This window comes from Syngnathus acus, chromosome 2, assembly GCF_901709675.1.
Source record: "Syngnathus acus chromosome 2, fSynAcu1.2, whole genome shotgun sequence".
In the NCBI taxonomy this organism is placed as follows: Eukaryota; Metazoa; Chordata; class Actinopteri; order Syngnathiformes; family Syngnathidae; genus Syngnathus; species Syngnathus acus.
The window spans coordinates 10,582,397-10,606,031 of NC_051088.1; the positions used below are offsets into that span (position 1 = coordinate 10,582,397).

Sequence of the window (23,635 nt, forward strand, 5' to 3'; positions counted from 1 at the left end):
CCATATCTCAATTTATTTTTATTTCAGTAGTTCAAATGAAAAAAGTCAAATATTGTCACTACACATTGTAAAATATTTAACTATCTTATTATGATTTTGGTTACAGGTTACAACTAACAAAAATATCTGGAAAAAATAAATATTCAAAATATTTTAGATAAAGAAATTACGTTCAATTTGAAAAGCATTTTTCGATTGCCCATCCTTTCTAAATACGTTTCACTTATTGAACTAGTGGAATAAATGAACTTTTCGACAATGTTAAAATTTATTGTGATGTAGTTGTATATATATACATATATATATATATATATATATATATATATATATATATATATATATATATATATATATACAAATAAATTAGGATTTATGATATCAATATCTAGAGCTTCAATTCCCTTAGAGTCGGGTAATGAAAAAGTAAAAAACTTGTGCCCAGGGTAAAGAGAACATAAGGTCATGACACAAATGTTATTAGGTACTCCCCAAGGCATTGTCTTAAAGCTAAGATAAAGAGCTTCATTGATTGAAAGTTCCTCTCTTTGAACTGCTTCGTTGCCTCATTGGCATGTATCTGAGTGCGATTACCTCATCATGTGTACCCTGAAGGTGGAATATCCAAAAGGAAGAAAAATATAAACTCGGCTGCTTAAAATCACTGTAATGCATTATTTTTTTCCCCTTGATGAGTCTTGTGCCATTGGATAGGATTTCTTCTGCAGCATTATAAAGAACTTCCAGCAGGAATTAACTCTCTATGATGTGTCAGAAAGGTGAGATAGAGGGATTACAAAGTGTGAGGAAATGTGGAATTAGTGAAGATTGCTGTTTAAGAAGTTTCCTAATCTGAAATGGAGATGAGATGGGATGGCATAAGATTAATGGAAGGGATTAGATGTAAACTCTAATAACGTCCATGTGCTGCATTAAGGGAGGGAGTGTTTGCATTTTTCAAAAAAAATATATATATATATTCATATTTGTTAAAACACAAGAGGAAATGAAGGCATTTAGCAATGGTCAGACAAACAATTTAATCAACAATCCAGGCTACTGCCCTCATTAATCACAACCTTTTGATTTAAAAAAAAATCTTTATGATGACGCCTTGAGACGAGGGTTGTTATCCCTTCGTGGGCCCACATTACCATCTCGTGGCCAAAAGTATTGCAGCACACACAAAATAAAACCACACTAGAAATGAGCTTCTAATAAATAAACTGTATTATTACTTAAAATGGCAATACTCCACTGTTTGGCATCCAATTATTTATGTTTGTTTACGTGTTATTACGACGCGTGGGTTGCAACCAAATAGGAACGAACGTCTGTGTTTCGTTTCCGAGCCGGAAGCGGAAGCGGTGCTGAGCGAACAAACCAAAATGGCGAGCCAAGAGGAGTCGGTGCGGGAGTTCGTGGCTGTTACTGATGTCGACGAGGAGAGGGCCCGCTTCTTCTTGGAGTCTGCTGGTTGGAATTTGCAGGTACGGGCTTTACCCTTGAACCTCGGTTCCGATGTTCTGCAAGATATAAACAGATCAGACAACATAACTGCGACGAGTGAGTTAGCTACCTGGCTAATTTTAGCGTGTGTTGCCGGTAATTTATGCAAGTCACTGACTGACAATAGCCGCGAGTCTTTTTCTGTCATCAGCCCTGCGGCTGTTGAAAAAGCAGATGACGAGTAAAGTTGCAAAAACACTTGTTCCTAGAATGTCACCCCCATTTCGCTCCTACACGTAAAATTGTGGCTCCTGATCGTCGCGAGCCTGTTTAGCTAGTCATCGACCAAATCGTTGTTACTTTTACAGTGTTGTGGACCAATTAAAATATCGATGACGTCAAAATGCTGAGGCGATCGTGTAGTCATCACAACAGAGACTGTCAACGTATTTTTATTACGTTTTTCTATAAACGTATTTAATTGCTTTCTTAGAGAAGCGCTTGCCACTGGGCTTGTTTGAATTTGAATCCAAGTTTCGACAACACTTGCTCGACAATTAGACAACGTTGTTTCCTTTCCTAGTCTAATTAAGTCGGTGTAGCAACTTGCTGCTACAGTAGGCAGAGTCCAAAGGAACTCGATCATAGGCCAATAAGAAAACAGTGCTGTCTGTGCCCAGGATACCTGATGCTGAGACCTGAGTTGAACAGGACAGAGAGAGGCGGTAGGAACAGGAACTCTCACAAATAATTGTCTCCAAAAATATCATTGAAAGTATTTTGAAGTAAGTAGGAATGTCCCGCTCAAATTTCTTTCTGCAACCAAACAAGAAACACTGGATTGCCGATGCCCAGTCTTGATCTAATGCATGAAGAAGACAAATACAAGGGGCTAATAAATGAGAATGGGTATGGTCAAAATGTTAATGTCGCCATAATGAAATACAGTTTATCCCCATTAAGGGTTTTCTCCAAATTACATCAAATGAATGACTATTTCTATTGTCTTTCCCTTATGCATATATAACTGATTTTATTCACATATATATACGTAAATGAAATGAACCACAAATATCCAGTTTACAAATACCCTTTCAAATATGTAGTATAAACCGTTTTCAAGTATTACAATAAAATGCCACAAATTAAAACAAATAAAGTGCATCAAATAATATTCAGTGTGTCTACCATTGAACCAGTTAAAGTACTAATGGTGAATCGGCCAACAACCTCCCGCGTCAAGTACTAATCGGGCCCGGGTTCTTGCGGTCCGTTTATATTCATGACTGCTGAATTCCCAAGATCACTCAAGAGATGCGAAAAACTGGAGTCATATCTTTGAACCAAATCCACTCACGACCCTTGAGACGGGTAGTTCTACACCTAAATTTGGTAACTGAATGAATTTCTCTCTTGCCTTTTCACAGCTGGCACTTGGCAGTTTCTTTGAGGACGGAACTGACGACGACATTGTGGCACTTCCCCCACCCGAAGGAGGCACCTCAATGTCCAGATCCACGGTCCCGAGGTTGTCATTTCTTCTAACAAATGTTGGCCATTTTTTAATTGGGCCACGATGTCAGGTACACCTGCACAAGCTGAGAGTTGTATCAAACATACACTACATGATCACAGTGATTGATACATTGAGAATTTTCATTGTAGATCAGAATAAGTCCTGTTCCAAATGTTAATACAAACCTGATACAGAGCAGATATGTGCCGCTGTGAGGCCAGTGTAAACATATCAGACTAGAAATCTAAATAACAGAAAAGACAAATATTGTCTCATTTTTTTTATCCGACCTCAGCTTGTGCAGGTGTACTTGATATAACTTTATCTAACGGTCTATCCCACCATCATCAGCTCTCAGCACCGAGTGACGTCATTCAGAGACTTAATACACGAAGCAGAAGAAGAGAGTGATGAGGAGGAAGGTCAAAGGTCAGTCAGTAAATCACTAAAATGTATTCAGCATGTGACTGACTGACTGACTGACTGACTGACTGACTGACGGACGGACGTTACACTGGTGTGCGTTCTTTGCTGCATTCATGCGGGCCATGGAAAATTGCCAACCCTTCCACTCGCTCTCGGTCACAACTCCCAAGTATTGCCTTGGTCACTGAAATATGGTGCTATTTGATTTCATATGAATTGGTACTCGACAGCGCCAACTGACTGTACTGCGAACTTTCGTACTCATCCCTAGTAGGGTTAGCAATGACTTCAGTGGGGGAAAAAGTGGAAAGCCAATTCAATCACCCAACCTTAAACCAATAAAGCAAGCAGTTTACCTCAAGAAGAGGAGACTAAAGGGAGAACCCCCCTTTCCACTCCTTCAAAAAAAATTTTTAAAAACGTGCAGAAGACAGCAAAAAAATATATATTACTCAAGTTTTCCTTTGTGAACTAATTGAGATGCTTAGCCTTTGGTTGGGTAATCTATGATGTGTCTCCCTCCAGGTTCTTTGCAGGTGGATCAGAACGCAGTGGGCAGCAAATTGTCGGGCCTCCTAAAAAGAAGAGTCCCAATGAAGTGGTGGAAGATTTGTTCAAAGGCGCCAAAGAGCACGGTGCTGTGCCCCTGGAGCGCAGTGGGAAGGGGGCAGGAGAATCCAGCAGAGCAAAAGTAAAATGAAGGAAACATTTTAAATGTTTTTCAGATTTTAGGTTTTGATTTTTCTTTTTTTGTTGCATTGTCTTCTCATGACTTAGGCCTTTGGTGGAGGTGGATACAGGCTCGGAGCAGCTCCTGAAGAGGAGTCAGCATATGTTTCTGCTGGGAGACGTGATCAAAACGCCATACAGGATGTGAGTAGGCGCTATGGTGATTTTTCTTTGTATTCTCATTGGTATTTTATTTTTATTAACTTACTACACCATAATCACCACCCACATTAATTTTTGTAAAGCGTGTTGAATAAGGCAAAATGTATATGCATACCATTTACCATTAAAGTCTTTCTTAGAATGTCTGGCACTAGAAAGCTGGGAGGGGTTGCAAAGAATAACTGCTTAGTGAGTCAGAGAAGGAGACGTGCTTTGAATTCAAACAGGCGATCTAATGACAGATAATGATATCGTGTGTACATGCTAGCATTAACAATCTACTGTATGCCTTCCACATGAAGCACACAAACTTGTATTGAATATGCTAACACAATTTATTCAGATGTCTAATTGGTAAAAAAGACAACAATAAAAACGTCAGTAACATTTTGGAATAGGGGAACATTTCACTGAGCAGTAACACACTTGCCTTTGGTATGTTCTCAAATGGAATTGTTCATTTATTTTCAGTGCATCCTTTTACCATGTTTAGGTACACGTAGTGCTGAAACTGTGGAAGTCAGGTTTCAGTCTGGATGACGGCGAACTCCGGAACTACAACGATCCTGCCAACGCTCACTTCCTTGAGGCGATCCGCAGAGGGTATTCACTTGTTGAATGAACCTAACACGTGTTTTGGTTGCGACGCATTGTTGCAAATTTGTATAACATACATATAGGCGCATACACACACGCAGCATGCTGCTCCACTTTGACGAACGTTATGTCACGCTGCAGGGAGATTCCCTTAGAGCTAAGGCAGCGTTCACGTGGGGGCCAGGTCAACCTGGACATGGAGGACCACAGAGATGAAGACTTCACCAAACCCAAAATGGCCTTCAGAGCCTTTGGAGGAGAGGGACAAAAATTAGGAAGGTGAGATTTAATTCCTCCTTTCTTTTGTTTTGTTTCAATCACATCTGTTTTTCTCTATTATTATTATTATTTGTTTGTGGAGCAGAAACTTATTTAAATGACAAAACTATATAAATCTAAGGAGAACACATCTACAACTGGTTCAAATTAAAAAGATGAAATTCAAGTAGACACTTAAGTGCGTATTTAACTAATACACATAAACTCGACCAATTAAACATTGAAAGAATATTGAAACAAGTGAGTTTTTGTATTGCAACGTGTAGTTTTGATCGCAACCTAAAAATACAAAAGAACTTTTTCCTATAAATAAGTCACACCCTCTTTCAGATTTTTACCAGCCAATGAAAAATGGAAAGAGAGCTTTGCAAAAAGATTAAGAACAATTTAACGTGGCTCGGTTCTGATCGTTGTTTTGTGCACGTTTTCTTCTCCCAGTGCCGCCCCAGAGTTGGTTTCTGGTCCCGCCCACTCTCAGCAGGACCAAGCAGCGAACGAAGCCCAGGCCAGTGCCTCCGTGAGCCTAGACACCTCCCAGCCCGTCACCAACATACAGATCCGACTGGCGGATGGCGGCAGGCTGGTACAAAAATTCAACCATACCCACAGGTACCACAAAGATCATTAAAAACAATCTTGCATGCTTCGTTGGCAGAAATGATTGTTGCTCAATGAGCGTGGTCAAACTTGTGATGGTTCTCTGCACCCACCAGGGTGTCTGATCTACGGCAGTTTGTGGTGGCGGCCCGGCCCACCATGGCGGCCAGAGCGTTTGTCCTGATGACCACCTTCCCCAACAAGGAGCTGTCGGACGAGAGCCAGACACTTCAGCAGGCCAACCTCCTCAACGCTGTCATTGTGCAGCGGTTACAATGAAGCTGGAGGTAAAGACCACCGCCCAAGCCTGAGCGGCCACCTTTCCCCCCTTGAAACCTGCTGCCCCTCCTTCCCTGAGGAGGAGACACAGACTTCTGTTTGGACCTCTATTTTCTCATTTTTATTTTCTAAAAAGGATTCTCCCTAGCATCCATCTCTTGTCTACGCTGACTGCAGAAGAAGAGATGTTGCCGGTTTTCTAACCTTGCATCATCTACAGTATGGTGCCCATCAGTAAAGTAGCACAATCTCATTTGGTTCTCAAGTCTGCATAGGGCCGACATTCTGGTTCCCGTTGTTTATGTGGAACAAACCAACGAACCACAACAAAGTCTCTTTTGGTTCAAATTAGTTTCTTATTTTCTCTTTTTGATCAACAGTGTATGATGATTATCACAGCAAGACTGCAGGATTTTGTTTTTGTGTGGCATCGCAGATAGTTATTGTTTTATTATTAATACAAACTGGTTATAGAGTGAAAAGAGTTCACAATGTAGATTGTAAACGCTGGCTCGTAGCTGTGGAAGGTGGACATCTTCTATGCATCCTGGGGCAACATGGGAATACATTTGGACCTCTGAGAAAATAAATTCATACGATCAACGTGTAAAGAGCTCTTGTTTTCCATAAAGTAGGGAAATACCCACTGCTACTCGGAAATTGTCAGTGTGATTATAACAATAAATGCCATACTGTCTTTTGGATTCATTTTAATGTCAGACTGTAAAATGGGAATGTTTTTAACGCAGGGTGATATTCAACTTTCTGCTTGCTTTGTATACAGGATCAGGCATTAATCAATTTAATCTGTGTGGATTTTGATATATATATTTTTTTTTTATATGGTCATTCCACATAAATTCAATTACATAACAAATGTCCAAAGAAATATATTAATCAAAGCAATAGTTATTTATTGACCTGTTGGAAACAACAAAAATACGTTGCTTTTCCCCTTTTAAATTGAGCACAAAAATATATTTTACTTTGAAGTCTGAAACCGGAACGATGCATCATGAAGGAGACAAGCTTGCTGTCCAGTTCATCGCGAGAACGGATCAGTGAGGCAACGAACCCTGACTTTCCCGTTCGCGAACGAGTCAATGGGTCAACTGCATCAACGGATCAGTCAGTGAACGTGTTTTATGCGCGTTTTCTCCAAGCTAACGGCTAACTTTATTGCATGAAGGGATGCGCCATTATGCAACAACGGGGAGATTATGCTTCGCTTTGGGTAATCTTGATTTTATAACACTTAAAATAATGTGTATGCATATATACGCCTAAATATTGTGATCCAATATATGTACTGCAATTTCACATTAGATTGCTGGTCTGAAATTTACTTTTATTATTATCCATCCATCCATCCATTTTCTGAACCGCTTAGTCCCAACGGGGGTCGCGGGCGTGCTGGAGCCTATCCCAGCCGTCATCGGGCAGTAGGCGGGGGACACCCTGAACCGGTTGCCAGCCAATTGCAGGGCACACAGAGACAAACAACCATTTGCACTCGCACTCACACCTCGGGACAATTTGGAGTCTTCAATCGACATACCAAGCATGTTTTTGGGATGTGCCCGGAGAAAACCGACGCGGGCCCGGGGAGAACATGCAAACTCCACACAGGGAGGGCCGGAGGTGGAATCGAACCCGCACCCTCCTAACTGTGAGCCGCCAGTGCTCCACCGAGCCGCCTTTTTTTATTATTATTATTATTTTAATATTAAAACCTGTTAAAACTTGTCTGGTGTTTTATTCCTTGTTTTTATATTTTTGGGCATGAAAACAAAAATCTGACATTTTTTATTTATTTATTTATTATTATTATTTTTGTGTTGTTTACTTGTATGTATATTGTGTACTATGTCTTGTCACCGTGGGATAGTGGGAACGTAATTTCGATTTCTTTGTGTGTCTTGGCATGTGAAGAAATTGACAATAAAGCAGACTTTGACTTTGATTTGGTTAACTGCTTTATATGACAATATGTATATGTGTTTTACGTTGTGTAATATGTGTTGGTGTCCCCCAAAATAAAGAGCAAGTAGTCAAATACACATTCTTGACACGTACAAAAAATGCATAAAGTTATTAGGTACACCTGAAAATGGCGGCGTACCTAAAGGAGTGTCTGTGTGACATCACAGATCAAACAGCCAATCAGAAAGTGGGGGTGAGGGCGGGTGTGGCACTTTTCACTTTCAGTTAAGCTTTGGCCATGATTTTTCCCTAATGAACTGGCTGTTATTAGGTACACTTGAAAATGGCGATGTACCTAATGGAGTGTCTGAGTGATGTCACAGATCAACCAGCCAATCAGAAAGTGGGGGGAGGGCGGCTGTGGCACTTTTCACTTAAACCAGGGGTGTCGACCTCCAGTCCTCGAGGGGCCGCGTTCCAATATGTTTTCCAAGTTACCCTCGTTAAACACACCTGCGTGAAAAGTTTTTGGTCACTTTCACGGTCTGCAGTAGCTAAAACTTTTCACGCAGGTGCACTTAACGAGGGAATCTTGGAAAACATGTTGGAATGCGGCCCAGAGGACTAGCGCTTGACACCTGTGACCTTTGACCATGATATTGCCCTAATAAAGTGGCCTGTTATTAGGTACACTTGAAAATGGCAGTGTACCTAATGGAGTGTCCATGTGATTCCCTCGTTAAGCGCACCTGCGTGAAAAGTTTTAGCTCCTGCAGAACGTGAAAGTGTCAAAAACTTTTCACGCAGGTGCGCTTAACGAGGGTCACTTGGAAAACATGTTGGAACGTGGCCCCGAGGACTAGAGCTTAACACCTGTGACCTTTGACCATGATATTTCCCTAATAAAGTGGCCTGTTATTAGGTACACTTGAAAATGGCGGTGTACCTAATGGAGTGTCCGTGTGATTCCCTCGTTAAGCGCACCTGCGTGAAAAGTTTTAGCTCCTGCAGAACGTGAAAGTGTCAAAAACTTTTCACGCAGGTGCGCTTAACGAGGGTCACTTGGAAAACATGTTGGAACGTGGCCCCGAGGACTAGAGCTTAACACCTGTGACCTTTGACCATGATATTTCCCTAATAAAGTGACCTGTTATTAGGTACACTTGAAAATGGCGGTGTACCTAATGGAGTGTCCAAGTGACGTCACAGATCAAACAGCCAATCAGGAGGTTGTGGCACTTTTCACTTTCACTTAAGCTTTTTCCCTAATGAAGTGGCCTGTGATTAGGTACACCTCATGGACACTTCAATAGGTACACTACACGAGGTAAAAAAAAAAAATAAGAAAGAATAAATAAATAAAGGGTGAATTGCACAATAAAAGCACATTTAGGTACATTCTCACACCTGGGATCGTACTAAATTCTTACCGAGCAAGAGCCCGTGTCACTAACCAGTCGGCTATTTCAACCTGGCGGTCTACGGTCGTCTGCACTGTTTTGTACTAGTGATGTGCATTCCAGTTCTCAAGTGAATTGGATCTTTAGAATCGGTTCACTCCAAATTTTTGTTCAAAACAATCGTTCACCGACTCGTTCGTACGTTCGCTACACTTTATTTATTTTTATTTACTTTCTGATTGGCTGTTTGATCTGTGACGTCATTCGGACACTCCATGAAGGTACACCACCATTTTCAGGTGTGCCTAATAACTTTAGGCATTTTTTGTACGTGTCAAGAATGTGTATTTGACTACTTGCTCTTTATTTTGGGGGACACCAACACATATTACACAACGTAAAACACATATACATATTGTCATATAAAGCAGTTTACCAAATGTCTGATTTTTGTTTTCATGCCCAAAAAAATAAAAACAAGGAATAAAACACCAGACAAGTTGTAACAGGTTTTAATGTTTATTAAAATAATAATAATAATAAAAGTAAATTTCAAACCAGCAATCTAATGTGAAATTGCAGTAGATATATTGGATAACAATATTTAGGGGTATATATGCATACACGTTATTTAAAAACTACTATAAGTGTTATAAAGTCAAGATTACCAAAAGAGAAGCATAATCTCCCCGTTGTTGCATAACGGCGAATCCCTTCATGCAATAAAGTTAGCCGTTAGCTTGGAGAAAACGCGCATAAAAAAAGTGGTGTTTCAGTGAGTGGTTCTTTCTTTCTCTGGCAAATCGTAAATCTACATTCTGGTTTACATAGTTCACGCCAGGAGGGAGACGCAACACGTTCACTGACTGATCCGTTGGTGCACGGGAAGGCAGTTCACCCATTAACTCGTTCGCGAACGGGAAAGTCAGGATTCCTTTCCCTCACTGATCCGTTCTCGCGATGAACTGGAAATGCAAATCACTGACTCGTTCACTCACAGATCCATTCAGTTGGAGAACGGGAAACGCAATTCACGACTCGTTCGTGAACGGGAAGTTACGTCAATTTCTTCTTCGTTTTGTTTTACGGCGAGGTGGCACCAGGTTCAATGCGCATTAGCGACCCCTACTGGTTGAAGTCACATGAACTGAAAAAAGAACGAATCACTTTAGGAAGTGATTCGGTCACTCTCGTTCACTGGAAAAACAATCGTTCTTTCGAACGAATCGTTCACTCACGAGCCAACACTATTTCCTCCTGATAAAAGTATTTTATTAACAAAAAAAAAGCGAACCCAGCCTTTTCTGAAATAAATTAGCTCATTATCATTTCTTTCCACAGGGAGAACTTTTTCTAAAAAGGGGCAGACCTGTGTCGTGCATTATGTCGGTAAGTATTTATTTTTTTATTTTTTTACGTTTTTATTTATTTATTTATTTTTTTATTTTAAAAATAATTTAGGAGGGTGCATGTTCGATTCCACTTTCGGCCCTCCCTGTGTGTCAGTGTGTTTTTTCTCCGGGTACTCCGGTTTCCTCCCACATCCCAAAAACATGCTTGGTAGGCCGATTGAGCACTCCATATTGTCCCTCGGTGTGAGTGCGAATGGTTGTTTGTCTCTGTGTCCTGCGATTGGCTGGCAACCAGTTCAGGGTGTCCCCTGCCTACTGCCCGATGACAGCTGGGATAGGCTCCAGCACGCCCGTGACCCCCGTGGGGACAAAGCGGTACAGAAAATGGATGGATGGAATTTATTGTGCAAGCTATACTCTTGTTATCCGCTAAAAACTTGCCTATTGGCTGTTTAGGTGCTCGCTGAAACACTCGCAAGAAGCCACAGGATGGCGATGAAGCACTACCTATCAACCATATTTTTTTCCATGCCCCTTGATCCTTTCCGTGAAATGTGGGAGGAACTTCTAGTATAGCGAAACCAACGTCTTCTTTCTATGGGAACTGTTGGTGTGCCTCCACTTCCTGTGATAGGACTGTTGGTGTGACTCCACTTCCTGTGATAGTTTCTGACTTTAACTATATGCGAATGCCAGTTCCTGCCTTTTGAATTTTATGAGCAAAACGTCTTCCTCGTCACACGGGTGCTTGATACAGCTTATTGACAAACACGCTCGGTACTGTCCATAAAATGCTAAATAGTGCAGCGATCCTTTTCATAATTTCAGAGGTTGACAAATACTTAAGTGTCCCACACGCATTAAAACAATACTCAATATTATTGTGGCACTCATCAAGAGTGGCTAAATCATGACACTGGAACCGCTTACTTCAGATAACACACTGTGCCTTTACTCTTTAAAATCATGGCAAATGTGAGCCTTAATAAGAGCTGGTTTTACATGTGTGTTTGTGTTGAATTAATCTATCTGTTTGCAACTGTTCCAGCTCATCAGAAGTGGGCTAGTGGTCTCACCTCCTTCCACTAGACCACAAGCGCCTCTTTGCTTTAAAGATGATGTAACACGGCCCAATTTGTGCTGCTGTAGTCCATTTTTGGATCCAGAAAGATTTTCCAAAGCCTTTTTTCTTTACATAACACCTACGACATCACATCCTGTGTGGTTTCACTCCATTTTCAGGAAACCCAAAGCAACCTTGAAATTCAGCATGAAACAGAATATTCTAACTCCCAATTCTCAAGCTGTGAATATAAACATCCACTGTTGAAGCTCATTAGACTTCATGTGGAAGTAGCAAGCTTATTTGCTTGTATAGATGACTTGTGTCAGGCTCCTTGCTGGATGCCTGGAGGGGACGCAGTCAGAACAACCATTCAATTTGCCAGCCGCTCCCTTATTTGCCTAATAACACTTTTTAAATCGACATCTAATTTTATTCCCATACAAAATTAGATAACACATGCATTAACTCGTCGGTACACATAACATGGTCTGGATTGTCTTGGTAACAATAATAGCGCAGGCATCGTTAGTACCGTATTGGCCCGAATATAAGACGACCCCCTTTTTTTCAAGACTCAAGTTTGAAAAAAGACTTTTTGAACACTAGGATGCTCTGTGATTTATATCTCTCCCTATTTGCAGGCCTCTTTCCGGACGGCCGCAAATTTGACTCATCCCATGACAGGTCCAAGCCTCTGAGGTTCAGAATGGGCATGCGGGAAGTCATCAGTTTTGGTGGAGGTTTGGTGCGAGAGTTTTTTTTATGTGTGCCTTTTGGCTTAGTCTACGCCCGTGTGAGGACACATTTCCTGCCATTGTCTCTCAGTTTAATTGTAATATTTCTGTAATGCCCTCATACGTTTGATGACAGTCGATGATGCACTTGAGTAGCTTTTATTACCATGTGCCGTAACAGAACGCACATTCATTCAAGAGCTGCCATGCCATCGGTTCCAACACAGGCACTTCACACATCCTCGGGAAATTTAGCCATCATTCAAGCCGCAAAGTTCCTTAGTATTTGATGACATCACAACAGCCAATCATTGGTGCTGCGCAGAGTTACAGACTTTACACGTGCTTGCTAAAAATTGTATGTTTATGTATATTCACACTCATCCGTGTCATAGTCGGCAAAGGTGGGATCTTTTGGTTAAGTAAAAAGTTCAACAAGTACTTTTTCCTAAATACCATTAGAGGTTAATGAAATGTGGAAAAATCATGTGACCCGCACTGTGTGGGCGGGGCTCATAGCGTTACGTCACTTTCCAGAATCCCCCTTCAAGTCATCAACGACGAGACGAGAGACCCAGAGCAACGACACGCTGTATTTATAATCTGGTCTACGCCACTGTCGCTCTCCCTTTTTTTTTTAAATACCAAGCCGAATTCCAAGTCAATACAGTACAGGTGAGTCTGTTTGTTTTTCCGTCGGATGATGAGAAGCGCTACCTACACCCACCCTGCCTTGGTTTGGCTAACGGTAAATGCTAGCTGTGCTTGTGCGTCACTGTTTAGGGACAAAGAAAGACATGGGATTTTTTGCAGTCTGTTACCCTTGCAACATTGCAACATAATGGCATTGAAGGTCATCTATTGAATATGCAAGAAAAAAATCGTCAGTCGGTAATTATTTAGTAATATGCAGCAGTAAGCTGTCGTAATTTGTTATCATATGACGAGACCGTGCTTCTTCCGCATGACGTAACTCAAACCTTAATAAACCTTAAACACATTTATTGTCATTTGGTTGATATGATCATATTGTAGCCATGTACGTATACAGGAAGCTACTTCACCGCAATGTTGTCTGCTCCGTGTACTTGACATCAAGTGTATATCTTTTAAATAAGTGTGAAATAGTTTGCGAAATAGCGCGACTGACCCCGTTAGTGGACAGTCTTAAAAAGGTTGGGTTGTTTTTTGAGAATTACAATCATAACTTGCGTGCCCATTTTTACACCCCTCACCCGTTTTCCCCACCAAATCTCTAAGAAGGCCTCAGCTTTGAAACGACCCACAGTATGTTTGGATTTGCAGACTTTAATCCTCTTTTACCTTTTTTTCTTATAGTGAAACAGTAATCCCAAAACTTCTCTGTCACTAGTTTTAATGTTGCTCCCCCCCAATCTAATCTGTTTTATTTTCATAGAGCCTAAAAAGTTACCAAGAGGATTGTTTGTCAGACAAAGCAGGTTGAGAGACAAATACTGCGCAGTGATCAATCAAAATGTTGTTGGGCGTTTTAGTTCTTGGATCAATTGCACTGCCGTGCTGCATGTATAGCCCATAGAATGCATTACTCACTAACTCTACCGCAATGGTTAAAGGAACAAGAAGCCCTTCTAACATAAGGAAAACAACCTTTGCCAGTTGGCTTTCTGCCATTAAAGTAACAGCAGCTACGTCCTTTGCAATTCTGATCCCTGAGAATAGTGGGATAAATATGTGTGCATATGTTTAAAAGTCCCTGCAGCATATTTAAAACAAATTGTCTGTGTTTTTTTTGTTACCATTACCCAAAAGAATTAAAATAAACACCAACAAATAAATTTGCTTTCACACCCCTTTGAAGGCCTTTAATGTAATACATAGAGTATAATTAATTAATCACTAAGTAAATATCCTTCCTCATATGAACCATAGTGTGACATTCTGGCGCTAGGACGTTGTGTACTGTGCCAGAATAAAAAAAACAAAAAACAAAACATAGAGCAGTGCTTTCGACATTATCCGTGACCAAGACACACAAACATCTCTTCTCATGCAGGGTAGTTGGAGTTGTGCCTCTAAATGCAAATCGAAACTTAATGTGAGACGGTTACACATTCCTTTCTCATTGCAGCACAGAAGTTGAGATTCTCTGATGACCACTCACAGGACATCATGTCAACCACAACCAGCTTTTTGTCCATAAATAGTCCTAAAATAAAGTCTTATGTTCTGCGCAAGTGGATTAATAAACACCAGCCGTGGCCCAAAACTATATGCGATCAAGCACATTTTGATAAATACCACATGTCCTCCAAGTTGGGCAGACATCTTCTGAGAGACAGATGTAGATACTACCATGTAATGACATACAAAAAGTCAAGGAAATCGTTTAGTGCTCATAAGAACAATACTATTCAGGTTAAGTATGTATTTGTGTGTATAGTATATGCATTATGTCATCACTAAAGGCTGCTAAAATGCATTTCCCCCCATGCTACTTCCTGGATGTTGTTTGTGCACTTGTTCATAATGGAGGTGGATCTCAAGTGGGCAAACATAACATAGCTCATGGAAAGTAAACAGTGCACAGTCTTCAAACAGGGCCTCTGTCTGCCAATACAATGGAGTACTGTGTAAGAGGACAAAAGTGAGTCGTGTCTGTAAGGGATAAATCTCACACTGTTGTGTTTGTGGTCGAAACGATGCCCTTTTTATAAAGACGGAAGGACTCAATGCTTTTGCGGTTTATGGGGTGTCAAAAGTTATTAAGGAGGTTGTAAGCAGGTATACTAACTATGACACAGCCGTAGAGATATTTTCACTCAGGGTGGAAGGGTGGTTAATAAGGGATCATTGTTATATAATAACGCTCGCTTGCTTGTACATAAGCCATGTGCATTGCATACATTAGGCGGCATTTTCTCTACATTGTTAAAAGGGACACTGGAAATGGATGTGAAAATCTCACTCTTACTTTGTTTGCCTGTTCACTAGAGAAAAGATCATGTTACATCTTGTGATTATCATGCTTTCTTTGATGGTGAGCAATTTGTGACGCTTCCTTTTTTTGCTGACCTTGGAAAGCTCCAGTAAAGCTATCATCCAAGCAATATTTTATTTGTTGTGGATCACAAATTAATTTGGGGAATAGTGATGATCCAGTTCCAGTGTCGAAACTTGACCAAAATTCTCCTAACTCGTGTTTTTGTGTCATTTGATGCACTGCGGTTCTGACTGATATTGTGATATAGTGCAGGTCGGCATGCACGTAGGCCTGTCGTTGTTTTTCAGGCCACGAAATAGACCGAATCACCAGCACTTCTCATGGCCTTTACAAGTTTTTCAAAGTTCTAAAGAAATCTTTTCAGATTATCAAAGCCCAGTTAGACAAAAACAATGATCAGGCTTTTCAGATTGTAGTTAAACTTGCTGAATTGTTGCATAGTTCACATGTGATCACAGCAGTGATTGTGAAAGATAACAGTTTTTTATTGAGGAATAAGATTTTGAAAAGAATTTTAAAAACTGTCAGCAGAGCAGCATTAATGCCATCATTCCTTCTCTGACGCTGAAAATATTTTTGGTTTTAGTCTTGCTTGCTTTTACTGCCCGACATGCCTCATCCTGCCCTTTTGTACTATGTGTAATGTCAGTCAGCTGTCTGTTGGCTTTCAGTTCCTCTTTTCTACAGTTTATGTCGATGCTTTTTTTACGTTACGCTTCTTTGTTTAGTTGTTTGCATTCTGATTTGGTTTAGTTGATATCAAACATTTTTATCAAAGGCAATTTCTATTGATATCGATCACATCTCAATTGCGATACATATTGATATCGAATTATAGCCCTACCCGTCCGTATCTTAGACAAACCTCATATTTATAGCTACAGCTCATCAATCTTTTAGTTTATGTAATCCTGCACTTTGACTTAGGTCATATAACTATAATGCAATGCAGTTCACAGATTATTTTTTTTTTTCCCAACGGATAATGATCACCCAATTGGTTTATAGGTGAAAAACATGTATAGGATAATTAAGTGAAGCCAGTCAACATTTAAAAACAAAAAAATCCCCATTGTTGATTAAATACATAAAATACTCACCTGAATTTGAGTTTGGCTCGAATCATCCACCAAGGTTGCATCAGTTCTTTGCTCAAAACATTACCGTACATTTATGATCCAAGGCGGCATTTTGCCTGACGTCAGCTGGGATATAGAACACGGATAAAGGGATAAGCTATCTGTCTCTGTTTATTAATATAACATAGCAACAATTGGCTTTTTGGTAACTGGTAATTGGCTGTCATTTAGTTTGCAACTCCGCACATTTAGACATCAGGCAGCATGTCTTTGTTTCTTACTGTAGATTGTAGTATTACAATGTCACAGTATCATTACGTTGTTCCTACCCTCATCTTGTTAACATCTAAGACCCAGTAAATCTTTACATCTGCCTTGTTTGCTTGCTCTTTTTTTGTGTGTGACCTGTCCTGTATTTTCCCCATGCAGGATGTCTCTGTACCCATCTCTCGAGGACCTAAAGGTTGACAAGGTGATGAAGGTAAGCTGTGCAGTCTCATTTTACCATGTTGTGTGTGTCTGTGACCTGAATTACACGGAATATTTTTTTATTCTAAAGTGTGACAAAAGCGTCGTTCCAGCAAACGGATCAGTGTCATGCGCCGTGCTAGTTGTGCAATGCTAATTTGAATCTTCTGTTGCAGACACGTGATTGAAGCCAATAATGCACACTCAAGCCTTTTTAATAATGTACCACTTGTTTGGTGTTTTTAAGAGGTCCACGCAGTGTTCCTCTTATCCAACATGTCTACGCTCTCGCTCCCTTAATGACAACCATGTGATGACTTTTTACCATAATGCGATCTCTACAAACTTTTTAGCTACAGTTTTAATAGCAGAGTGCATCCTCCTGTATCAACAAACACTCAATAAAAACCGGTTCTATTTGTGTTGCGTGCTACTAACCTGTCAATCAAATACACGTTGACGATTTGCATTGTCGTTAGTTCACTTTGTTTTCTAAGGGGCAAAGACTTGATGACCGGATCCAGACTCTGTTCTAATAAAGTAAATAATGATAACTAGGTCTTATAACCGATTTGCGAATTTACATTTACAAACTCACACGCTTAAATATTTTTGTTTCAAATTATTAGATTTTATTTTGTGGCTGAATTCAGAGGTCTTGTCAGTGTACGTGCTTAGATGCAAGTAGTGTTGTAAGGTCAGTTTGAAATGATATTTTAGTGTTATTTTGGGAGCATGGTTTGGTTTATATTTAGGGTTTAAACAATTCCATTGTTTTTTCTGGATGGTTGAACTCTAATCAGGCACAATTTCTACAACTTTTAAAACCCCTGACCAATTTGCAATTTGCTGATGTTGTGAAAGTACCCTGAATGCACCATGTTGCTTTGTGCAGCAAGTGTATTCCATAAAGGTGACTGCTTCCTCTGATTCCCGCTCAGGCCCAGGCCCAGTTCGCCCAGACCACCACCAACGCCACCATGCCAGCCATCACTGAGGGAAGTGACCAGCCGCAGCTTGGCACGGCTGGGATGCCTTCATCCTGTAAGTTTTGTGCATAATAAATCTCGTGTTTAATTTCAATTTGAGAACACAGTGCAACCTTCAAATCTAAACAGCCTTAAAATAGGTTCCTACGAAGTTCGACGCTTATTATTATTATTTTATTTTAATACATTCCGTGACCTGCTCTTGCACTTGTTCCACTCATTCTCGTGAGTCTTGTGAGCATGGAGTCTTTTGTTTGTAACCTCTGCGAGCTCTGAGGCACCGTGGAGACGTCCCCTGGTGTTGTGCTGAGCTGGGGCATGATTGAAGAAAAAGAGGGTGGGCCATTTGGGAAGAAGGCGTGCACAGAGAGGCTTGCTGGGGGTGTAGAAGCGAGTTTGAGGAAGGTTAGGAGGGGCTCGTTTCCCCAATTGCAAAGAGGAAGCGAAAGCAAGAATAAAGTCACTGTATTGTCATCAACCAGCACAACTTTGTGTATCGGAACAAATCCTTGTTCCAATAAACAACAACTTAAAACATTATTTGGCCAAGTTCACCCTTCTATTTTGCCCAGGTGTGCTGTCTGTCTTTAAGTCCATTCTTGAGAAAAAATGAGCATCAAACAACAACCTGTGGTGCTCCTTTGAGAACCACAGCAACATTTTTATGTGCACATCTTATTCTGATGATGAGAGAACATGCTGATCACAAGCGCATACTAAGAGCTTTATTTCAGGCCAGTGTGGGAGTGCAGCCTGAATCATCATCAGTTTTTCAGCAGATGCATTTTTACCAGCCAATCATCAAATGAAAGAACGTGTAACAAAAGATTTACTTCAAGAAAGACACGATTGCAATTTGTGGCAATATTTTGGAAATTAATTGGAAATGTGGAATGCTTTTTGAGTAAGGCAATGTAGTTTGAGGAGGAAATGAGATGCAAATGTGCCCCAATCAGGAAAATACAAGCCTTGTCTTTTACATTTATGACTGATCAAATCTAATAATCAAAGAAATCTTTGTATTTGTACTGAGACACACTTTTTGAACATTCATGTTTGTTTTGACCCTTGCAGCCTTGTATCCAAATCTGGAGGAGCTGGGAGAGTACATGGGCCTGAGCCTCAACAGCGATGAGGTGCAGAGGAACTTGGCCTTGTTGCCTGCTGCCAATAATGTAAGTGTGGGCCATGTTTCGTCTGTATTAAAACTCAACTTAACATTAAGGCCATTCTTACTTTACATTGATAAACGCTGTGCCAAAATGGCAGGATCTTACATAACATTTTAAACCAACATCACGATGACCAATGCTGTCAAGATGGAAGTTAAACAATGTGTCCACTATTTCCTGGCAAACATCTTGCCTGACATGCACATGACAGTATTTCCAGTTGTTTTTTCAGTTTGGTGTGAAGAAGGATTGTTTTGACAATGAACAACTTTTCAAACAGGTTCCCTCTGTTACTTTACCATTGGCTTAAGTAATGTGAAGGTTCTCTGGTTTTCTATGCCATTTATTAGTTTAAACAGAAACAGTAATGTCCTCAGTTTATCACAGCAAAAACAATTTGGGGGAGACTTAGCACAGGCTTGGAGCAGTGCCGGAGAATGTATTTTCACTCCATTGGGTGTGTGCGCGTGTGTCTTATGAGTTGCTTTCACATCACCCACGCACAATCTGTGCTCTCTGACATTGGCATATCTAATGCTAGCAGTTAATGTAAAACCCCTTTGACAGTAATAGGAAATTAGCATCAAGTTCTGGGAGTGGGATTTCTTAAAATAACTCAAATTCACTCCCAAACGCTGTAGGGCCACTTATACAGACAGGCAATATCACAATAATAGAAGGCATACATTTTTCCTAATCTGCGAAAAGTGAGTTTTATTAATAAAGCTCAATTGCCACTCTACAGTTTTTAACTTAATGCGACTTTGCACTTTTAGCATGGGATCACTAAGAGGCCAAGGCATGCACAGCAGGAACAGCCAGTATTTAATTTTAGTTATTGTTTTTTATACTGGTATTATTTTTAATAATACAGTATATATATCATTATTTCATTTTGTTATTACATTATGTTCTGGGTGTTCTTTGAATTTATATTTGTTGTTTTGGTTGTTCAATATTGACGTTTTGAAAACAATGTATAATTGATTTTATTAATTGTGGTTTCAATATCAACCAATTAAAAATAATTTCTCTTATCCTTCCTCTCCCGACACCCGCTTTATTTCCATCTCCTCTTTCTCACCCCCTCTGCAGCAAGTGGCAGTGCCCTCCTACTCAGGTGTCGGTGGGATGGTGTGTCCTGTGACAGGGTCAGATGTTGGCATCAGGAGGGCTGAGGTTCGCCAAGGGCTGCGGGAAATTATTCTCTGCAAAGACCAGGACGGCAAGGTCGGACTTCGCCTCAGGGCAATTGACAACGTGAGTCAGCATTGGTAACTCTTTGATGGCCATTGTAAGCTGTGTTGCATTCATGTTGCGTGTTTCAATATATTTGTACCAAGGTGTTTTTATAAGATTAAGCTTAAATGGTCGAGGGACCCCAGAGCCTTATTGCGGCACGATGTCTATTAGAATGGGAACCACATTTTTTTGCATCATAAATGTCACACAAGCTCGAAGGCTCAAAGTGATCCCATCATCCAGTTTGCTTGCTCTTACAGTTATTTGCACTGCTCTCGCTTCATCTTAGGGAGTGTTTATCCAGCTGGTGCAGGCCAATTCCCCTGCCGCCTTGGCCGGACTGCGCTTTGGTGACCAAGTTCTGCAGGTTAACGGCCAGAACTGTGCCGGGTGGAGTGTTGATAAGGCCCACAAGGCCTTGAAGGCTGCAGCAGAGACCCGCATTGAGCTTGTTGTCCGGGACAGGTGAGACCCACTTCAAAGCAGGATTGCTTCAGCACCCATCCCCCCCGGAGTTCCCTCACTGTAGACTATAATAAATTAACTAGTTTAGCAGAATGCGGAGAGATGTTGACTCAGTGTTGGACATACTAATACCATTCCCAGACACACAAAGCTATGTGAACAGGATTATGAAAATCAAGTTTTTAGCTGGTTCTTGCTCAATTCTATGATTTTTATTTGTACTTTGGCTCCCTCTGCTGGCTGATTGAAACCCCATTTGTGTTTGTCTCGATAGGCCATTTCAGCGCACAGTCACCATGCAGAAAGATAGCTCAGGCCACGTGGGCTTCATCTACAAGTCTGGTAAAATCACATCATTGGTCAAGGATGGCTCTGCAGCCCGCAATGGCCTGCTGACTGACCATTACATCTGTGAGATCAACGGACAGAACGTTATCGGACTCAAGGTGGGTCGCACAATTACGTTCACTAGCCTCTTCATCTAATTTGTTAATAGCGTTAACCACTAATGACATGCAGGAACATGACCATGGTGTTGATAATAAGTGCCAAAAAATGCTTCAATGGTAGATCTACATTTTTAAAAGCTAGCATGTGTGATATTTCCAGGATTCCCAGATTAAGGATATTTTGAACACATGCCCAACCGCCATGACCATCACCATCATGCCCAAGTTCATCTACGAACACATGATTAAGAGGTAAGATGCCAATTGAAGCCATTCCGAACTTTGATTGCCAAAAAGCTGAACATAAAAAATTGCTTAGTCCTACTTGTGTTAGTATATATGTAAAGACATTTGCCTTTACACTAGTGAGTGGTGGTTGTTTCAACTTTGTCCCGAAGCTTCGTTAGAAAGTTTTCACAATTTTCCAGACTTACCAACTAAGCAGCCATTTTGTTCTTTTTGCCTCCAGGATGTCCACCAGCCTTCTGAAGTCGGCCATGGATCACTCCATCCCAGAGGTGTGAAGTTCAGGAGCGGGACCCCTAGATATCCGCCTTCTCTCTTTTCCTCCCATCCTTTGTCTGTCTCTTTCTGCCTCTTGTATCATCAGCGCCTTCATTTATCGACATAATCTCACAATGCCTTGGTTATAGCTTTCAGTAATCTTAAAGGTCATTATATTTCAATTGTTTTGTTTACAGTTTTCCTCTGCTGACACTTGTAGTTATTTTTTTAATCAAAGATTTACATTGTCCTTGTAGACCAAAATGAAACAAGTGTTATTTTATTGGTTTGAGTTTTTTTTCCAACCATGCAAACTTCTGAGTCCAGAGCTTCCTCCTGGCGATGGAGACGATCGTTTATTTCTTTCACCTTGTCGTCCAAGATGCTGTAAAGAGTCAGCAACCTGAGCCCCACCGACCGTGCGCACCCGGGGATGTGTGCTCACTTAACCTTATCCAGTGTAGGCGTTCTTATTTGGTCAGTACAGCCAGTCGATTTCAGTGTTATGTGTTTTTTTTAACGGTATGACATTTTATCTGGGGGGGGAGTAGAATTGACATTGACTGTGCTTGCATGGATAACAGGAACTGGAACATGGTTTATTGGAACTGCATTTGGCAATATTAGGAATGATTGCTTAACTCGAAATAAAATCTATCAGTTGTCTTATGCTGCATTCTGGGACAGCTTGGAAGCAAAGAATATCCTACTTGGAATCCCAGTGGACACTTAGTAAACAAATAAATTAGCTTACTTCTTAGAGACGACATTATAATAGATTTTCCTGAAAGCTAGTCGATATGCCAACAACTTGTTTTTTTTTTTTACATTTGACAAAATTACTTAAAACAGAGATAGCAGTAGCAATATACATTTAGACCAGTTTACATTGATATCTACTATAACTAATAATACAGATACCTACACAACTTAATCTCTGAATTAGCAAATCAAAACTTCATCTTAATTTTGCACGATTCCCAATTTTTTTAAATATAACGTTAGGCACAGTGTGTTTTGATTTTAGTGGCATTTGTGCCAGCAGATATTCAGATGCCCCAGTCGTCACTTCTCAATGTTGTCCATGGAATCACAGCCACTGGGACGAGAGCCTCTCTTCGTATGCTGCCTGGATAAGCAAATAGTCAAAGATGAAAATGGCCGCAGCTTCCAGCGTGTTACCAAGCTATAATCGGGATCATAGTGCATCATGGCATTGGCGAGCAGGATACCATCATTTCAAGGGGGACTGGAGTAGTTTTTGTCAGGGGCCGGGTATGTGTTGGGCGGACCCACTAAGTGCACTTTCCACCACCTATTTTTTTTTTTTCTCAAATAGAGGTTGTCTTTCCTTTTTCCCCATTTCAAAAGCCGTTTGTTTTGTCGTTGAAATTATTGTGTGTGGTGCCTCTTGTCAACAAATCTACCCTCGAAATGTTCCCTTCAAGAGCTGCTCAAATTCGATGCTGAAAATCAACCTTTTGGATTGATAAATGGGTACAAAACCCGCTCGTGTCCCTCCCCTGCTGTCTTTTTCCAAACTGAAGAGCACAGTGAAATCAGGCAATTTTTTTTAACTTCTGTCAAGTTGCTCCATTTTGGGTGCATGTATTCTTTTGCCTTTTCTGGGTATGCAATCTGATAAAAATCCTTCATATTCTGTAAAAAAAAAGTTTATATTTGAATGTAACCAAGATAATACTATTGTAAAACAAATAAACTGTCTTTCTGTTCACATTCTCTCAGTAGGTGTGTTCTGTACACAAACATTGAGGAAA

General features: G+C 40.5%; 2 protein-coding genes across 2 annotated transcripts; both read left to right on the forward strand.

Annotated features, from left to right (window-relative positions):
- Positions 1-1,349: 1,349 nt before the first annotated feature.
- Positions 1,350-6,727, forward strand: nsfl1c (NSFL1 (p97) cofactor (p47)). The gene is made up of 9 exons (XM_037266162.1): positions 1,350-1,487; positions 2,874-2,974; positions 3,314-3,391; positions 3,914-4,079; positions 4,166-4,261; positions 4,773-4,882; positions 5,018-5,155; positions 5,594-5,764; positions 5,869-6,727. Exons 1-9 carry the CDS (start codon positions 1,386-1,388, stop codon positions 6,029-6,031), a joined length of 1,125 nt encoding a protein of 374 aa, XP_037122057.1. The 5' UTR covers positions 1,350-1,385; the 3' UTR covers positions 6,032-6,727.
- A 6,304-nt stretch (positions 6,728-13,031) lies between these two features.
- sdcbp2 (syndecan binding protein (syntenin) 2) lies at positions 13,032-23,592 on the forward strand. The gene is made up of 9 exons (XM_037266205.1): positions 13,032-13,181; positions 16,998-17,049; positions 17,978-18,080; positions 19,100-19,200; positions 20,293-20,457; positions 20,729-20,904; positions 21,179-21,350; positions 21,514-21,605; positions 21,823-23,592. The coding sequence occupies exons 2-9, from the start codon at positions 16,999-17,001 to the stop codon at positions 21,875-21,877; spliced, it is 915 nt and encodes a 304-aa protein (XP_037122100.1). The 5' UTR covers positions 13,032-13,181; position 16,998; the 3' UTR covers positions 21,878-23,592.
- The last annotated feature ends 43 nt before the right edge of the window (positions 23,593-23,635 follow it).